Source organism: Galeopterus variegatus, unplaced genomic scaffold (assembly GCF_000696425.1).
Source record: "Galeopterus variegatus unplaced genomic scaffold, G_variegatus-3.0.2 Scaffold600, whole genome shotgun sequence".
Taxonomy (NCBI): domain Eukaryota; kingdom Metazoa; phylum Chordata; class Mammalia; order Dermoptera; family Cynocephalidae; genus Galeopterus; species Galeopterus variegatus.
Window position 1 is genome coordinate 346,462 of NW_007726711.1, and position 5,775 is coordinate 352,236.

The following is a 5,775-nucleotide window of genomic DNA, read 5'->3' on the forward strand; positions in this document are numbered from 1 at the left end:
CGCGACACCGAGGGTTGCGATCCCATTACCGGTCACGAAAAAAGACAAAAAGGAAAAAAAACCCAAAAAACAAAAAAAACCCCATTCTTTCTTGGCCTCCCAAGAAATGATATTTTTGGCTACTTTCTATGGTAGTATAAATGGTGGTATGCATAACCCAATTACATGAAAGTGGGATTTTCTGTAATAAAAGTCAATCCCATCTGCAATTGTCTGGATACTGGAAGATTTAACCTTGTGGCCTCCAAATAAATAGTAAAGATTTGCTGATATCAACACTATTTTCATATATTTTCCTGGAAATACCTGCTAAGCTTTCCTACCAAAATGGAATCTCTGCAACAACAACATGGAAATTCATTCATAGATGAAGATATATTGACAGCCCTGATGCCAAAGGTGCCCAAATAATCCAAGGGTCCAGTCAACATTTCTTGTGTTGAATTGAGAGAACTAAAGAAATTATACCCAAGCAAATCCCATATTCACAGCACGCCGCCTAAGAAAATTGCCTACAACTGACCAAGTCTGTGCATTAATCCAGAAATCTACTTCTGGGAAGCATGATATCCTTTACAATGGGCTTAATTATATGACAAATGGGTAAGTTTGTGGTGGTGTTAAACATCTTTAGATACCACGTTATTTAAGAAAAAGAATTTATTTTGACACACACTTGTATGACAGTTATAAATCTTTGATCAGTCATTTGTGGATAGAGACGGATGTGTCCACTAAGGAAATAGTGCTTTAAGAACAAGTATGTCCATGTCACTGAAATTACCTGAAGTAATGTACAGGCACTCATCGCCATGGCATAAAAGAATGCAAGGGGTCTTCAAAAAGTTCATGGAAAGATTTGTATTAGCTTTAAATTCTATTTTTCCACAAACTTTTTGAAGTACTGTCATATAAGAACAAAACCATCAATTAATAGAATGAAATATTTCAATTTTTTTTTTTTCCGGTGACTTCTGATGGTTCCACATATGTGAAGAAGGACACGGGCTAATGCCTGGAAAATTACTGACAAATTGAACACTCAGTGCTATATATTCTTGGGCAAGAGTTTTATTGATTCTGGGTTTAGTTTAAAAGGACAGAAAATGCTCTCATTAACAAAACTTGCAATTTCACTGGAAAATTACTGACAAATTGAACACTCAGTGCTATATATTCTTGGGCAAGAGTTTCATTGATTCTGGGTTTAGTTTAAAAGGACAGAAAATGCTCTCATTAACAAAACTTGCAATTTCCGAGTTAGTGAGTTGACCAGAATTTACCAGTCGAACTTCCTGCTTACTATAACTATAGTTTCCACACTAGGCTATCATCTTCAGGGAGACTGGTTCAGAGACAGCTGCTTATAGAAAGGCTACTGATGAGTATTTCTCGGGCCACTGAACAGAGACCAAGTGGTAAAAATGTTCATTTAGTACTACACTGAATCAGGTGAAAATGTGAAAACTGGTATTTGTTATCAATTCTGTGACCTTTCTGGCTGTTGCTTGACTGATTATTGTAAAGCTGGCATTTCTCTAAACCTGTACCCAAATATGTTAACTATGTTAAATACAGTATTTTGAACATCAAATCAATTTCTCTTTTTTTCTTAGATGTTTTATTTATGAGGCATACCCTACCTTATTTCAAAAGTGATTGAAGGGTACTAGTTGAATTTCTTATGTGTGTTAGATGAGAAACATGATAGCTAAGAAATGGATAGATTTTTCAAGATGAACACATATATTTTCAAAGAAAATGTCATTTCCTCAAAACGTAGACTCTGTTACTGAGGCACTCATAGACCTGCTTGGCTATGCATATGTACCAACAGAAAACTTTCAAGTCATTCATTCAACTCCAGATTAATCCACCATCTTAAAAAATGACAAATCCTAATTCTGAGGCTTACAATATCAACAGCTGACTAGGAGGCTTCCTCACCTCAAAGTAGGCATCTTATGAATTTTGTTGAACATCCTATCCAATCTCTTTAAAATGAGAATAAGGGCTGGCCTCACTGCCTCGGCTGTCCAGTCGGTAATGGGCAGCATCTCCATGATGTAGCGCCGAAGCCCCCGGCTCTCCATTGTCTGGGTGTCATATGGTGCCAGCTTCAGAAGGGAGTGTGCAATTTCTGCCAACCTAAAATGATTTTTTTGGAAGAATTAGCATAGAATGCCACAATGGGAATTTCCCCACATAGCATCATGCTAATCACCTCTTACCAGTGCACCAGCACTCTAGACTAAGAACATTCTTCCCAACATCTTCCATCCCTCTGCTCTTCTCCTATGTATCAATACATTGATACCTGTACATGTGTATTAATAAAGAACCACAGAATGTTTCAGAGGATAAACATGAAAAGCATCTGATGAGATGTCATGTCTATCCTAAAACCCAGAGAGATTAAGGATAGGCCAAACATATCTAGAGAATGTCACTTCCATTTCTCTCTTTCATATTCATTTTCTCTCTTTTTGTCTTATACACAGATCTTCCTGCTCTGCTGAGATTCTTTATATAATTGACCCAGTTGGACTGTCTGGATGGCTTTGGTTTGGGTTGACTCCACTTCTCAGATTTTTCAACTCTGTTCCTCATGGTAGGGAAAGTCATGCTTCCTCTAAGGTTGGCCCAGGTTTCCAGTCACCAGATCCAAATGTGTATGTCCTAAGTGTGGGATTTTCTAAGGGGGAATTGGCCAACAGGACTGATTGGGCAAATGGGGCTTCTGGTAAATGTAATAGCTGGTTAACTAAATAATCTTCTAAACTAGATATGAATTACCAATTTCCAGATAATACAAATACAATGATACAAATAGTCTTAAAGCCGACTTAATTTATTGTTGTATGAAAGAGAAAGTTTAAAATTTTACAGTGCCTCACAGTCAAATACACTGAGTGGATGCAGAAGGTACAGAAAATAGTCAGAGGCCATCCAAACCCATTCATGGAATATCTTCCATCTATGCTGTATGATTTGAGCTTAGATTTTTTTTCTCAAAAAATCTTACATGTTCTAAAAAATATACCCAAGACTTCTATCACAGTGGCCAAAATATTCATATGTTTATGTTAAGATACTGAAAATTCCTTCAAATTTTCTTTAGGAAATTTCCTTCCAAATTTCTTTAGGAAAAGTAATACATTAAGCCACTATCACCCATTATTTGAATCTTTGGCTTGAATCAGTATATGTCTAGCCAGGCATATAAAGGATGCTATGGAAGTGGAATGCAGGTCAGGGAATTCTGATGGAGAAGGGAATAAAGAGATCTAAAATTGCCTAGGAGGGAATGGCATTGTCAAGAGACACCTATACACTGAAGGTTTTCAGGACTGTTACTAAAAGAGAGGAGGAGGTTTGAGATAAATGAACATCAGAAAAAAGCTTTGCTATTTTTTTTTTTTTTTTGAAGCAGTTTGCCTTGGAAAAGCTCTGAAGGTAATTTTCTTAGAGACATGGAATCTCAGGATTGAAAGAAACCTTAATAGTTCTTTGGGGCAGCAGGGTTCCACATACTGAGCCTCTGACCGATACCTCTCACTTAAAAAAAAATACAGCTTAAAAGGAAAACTAAAAAATATAGTTTCTTAGACCCCACCCAAGANTCTTTAGGAAATTTCCTTCCAAATTTCTTTAGGAAAAGTAATACATTAAGCCACTATCACCCATTATTTGAATCTTTGGCTTGAATCAGTATATGTCTAGCCAGGCATATAAAGGATGCTATGGAAGTGGAATGCAGGTCAGGGAATTCTGATGGAGAAGGGAATAAAGAGATCTAAAATTGCCTAGGAGGGAATGGCATTGTCAAGAGACACCTATACACTGAAGGTTTTCAGGACTGTTACTAAAAGAGAGGAGGAGGTTTGAGATAAATGAACATCAGAAAAAAGCTTTGCTATTTTTTTTTTTTTTTTGAAGCAGTTTGCCTTGGAAAAGCTCTGAAGATAATTTTCTTAGAGACATGGAATCTCAGGATTGAAAGCAACCTTAATAGTTCTTTGGGGCAGCAGGGTTCCACATACTGAGCCTCTGACTGATACCTCTCACTTAAAAAAAAAATACAGCTTAAAAGGAAAACTAAAAAATATAGTTTCTTAGACCCCACCCAAGATCAAATAAATAAGAATCTCTAAGGGTTGGGCCCAGAAATCTGCATATTTTTAACTTTTATTTTGGAAAATCTCAGAAAGATGCAAAAGTAGAGAGACTAGAATATAGCAACCCCCCAATGTACCCATCACCCAGATTCAACAATCATCAAGTCATAACTACTCTTGTTTTACTTTTATCCCAATAGCTTCCACTTTCCCCCGGCCTGGACTATTTTGAAGTAAATATCAAGCATCATATCATTTATCCATACGTATCTTAGTATGTGTCTCTAAAGTTAAGGACCTCCAAAAATTAGCCAGAATACAACATGACATCTAACAATTTAAAAATAATTCTTTTTTTTAAAAAAGCAAACTATCCAGTCAATTTTCAAAATTCTCACATCTCATAATTTTTAAACACTATTTTTTTTTGCTTACAAATCAGGAACAAATAAGGCCTGTAAATTTCAGTTGGTTGATGTGTCTTTAAGTCTCTTTTAATTTGCAGATTTCCCTCTCTTGTGCTCTTTTTTTGCAATTTTGTAATTTATTTACTGAAGAAATTAGCTGTAGCATTTCCCAAACTCTGGATTTTCCTGATTGAATGTCTACAGTGTCCCTTAATCTATCCTCTGTCCCCATATTTATTTCAATTGGTAGTTACATCTAGGGGCTAGAACAGACTGTTTTGATTCTCTGGCAAGAGTGCTCAACAGGTGGTGTGTGCTTTCACCAGGAGGCACACAGGTCCTAGGTGTTGCTCTTTGTATAATGTTGGTTGCAGCTAGTGATCATTGCACAAATCCATTGTTTCATTAGGAGTAATACAATGATAATATTTTATCATTCCTCTTCTCACTTATTTACTATAATGTTCTAATAAAGAGAAATTTTGATTATTTCAAGAGAGGAGGAGAGACAGGATACATGGTTGAAATGATCTATAGTGTAACCCCCCAATTGATTTTGATAGGCAGCCTGGTTTAGGAATCACAGCCAAGCCAGTACCTCTCTCATATTTGGATTGCTCTACAAATGCCTCATCTGATTAGCTCCATGGATTTAGAATTCACTGTTCTACAAGGCAACTCATTCTATCTTTGGAGGTCCACACTGTGAGAAGCTCTCCTCCTCTTAGGTCCCCAAATTCCTTCTAATTTCTTCCTACTGGAGTAAGGCCAATCCGTCTTCTTTATGGCAGCCTTTATTATCAAGGAATAGTTATTGTCCCTTCATCCCCACTGTCTGCTCTCCAGACTCTACATTTACATTGTGCTGGAAATTGCGAATGAATGTGGGCATTTCAAAGAAATCATTTTAAACAGACTATACATTCTTTTGTTTATCTCTTTCTCATAAATGTGCCATGCAGAAAATAATTCTTACTTCTCAGGATATTTGTGTGACAGATAAGAGTATATCTTTGTGAACATTTCTTTTCCTTTATTATTTTAAAGACAACATTGGGAAGCTTGAGAAATGATCGATCTGTCTATTTTAAGCTTCAGAACAATGTTTAGAGATGAATTTTAAAGTCACTTTATGGATTCCCTGTATTTATCTTTTTTTTTTTTTTTTCCTTTTTTGTCTTTTTCCATATCCGGCAACAGATCGCAACCCTCAGTGTCGCCCCCGTACTGGACCGGGACCGGCAACGGGA

General features: G+C 36.5%; 1 protein-coding gene across 1 annotated transcript in view; it reads right to left on the bottom strand.

Annotated features, from left to right (window-relative positions):
- Positions 1-5,775, bottom strand: part of UNC80 (unc-80 homolog (C. elegans)) — a 214,063-nt gene that overhangs the window by 26,331 nt on the left and 181,957 nt on the right. Inside the window, exon 51 of the mRNA XM_008570410.1 lies at positions 1,948-2,148. Coding sequence (XP_008568632.1) covers positions 1,948-2,148 — 201 coding nt within the window. The remainder of the gene's footprint in view (positions 1-1,947; positions 2,149-5,775) is intronic.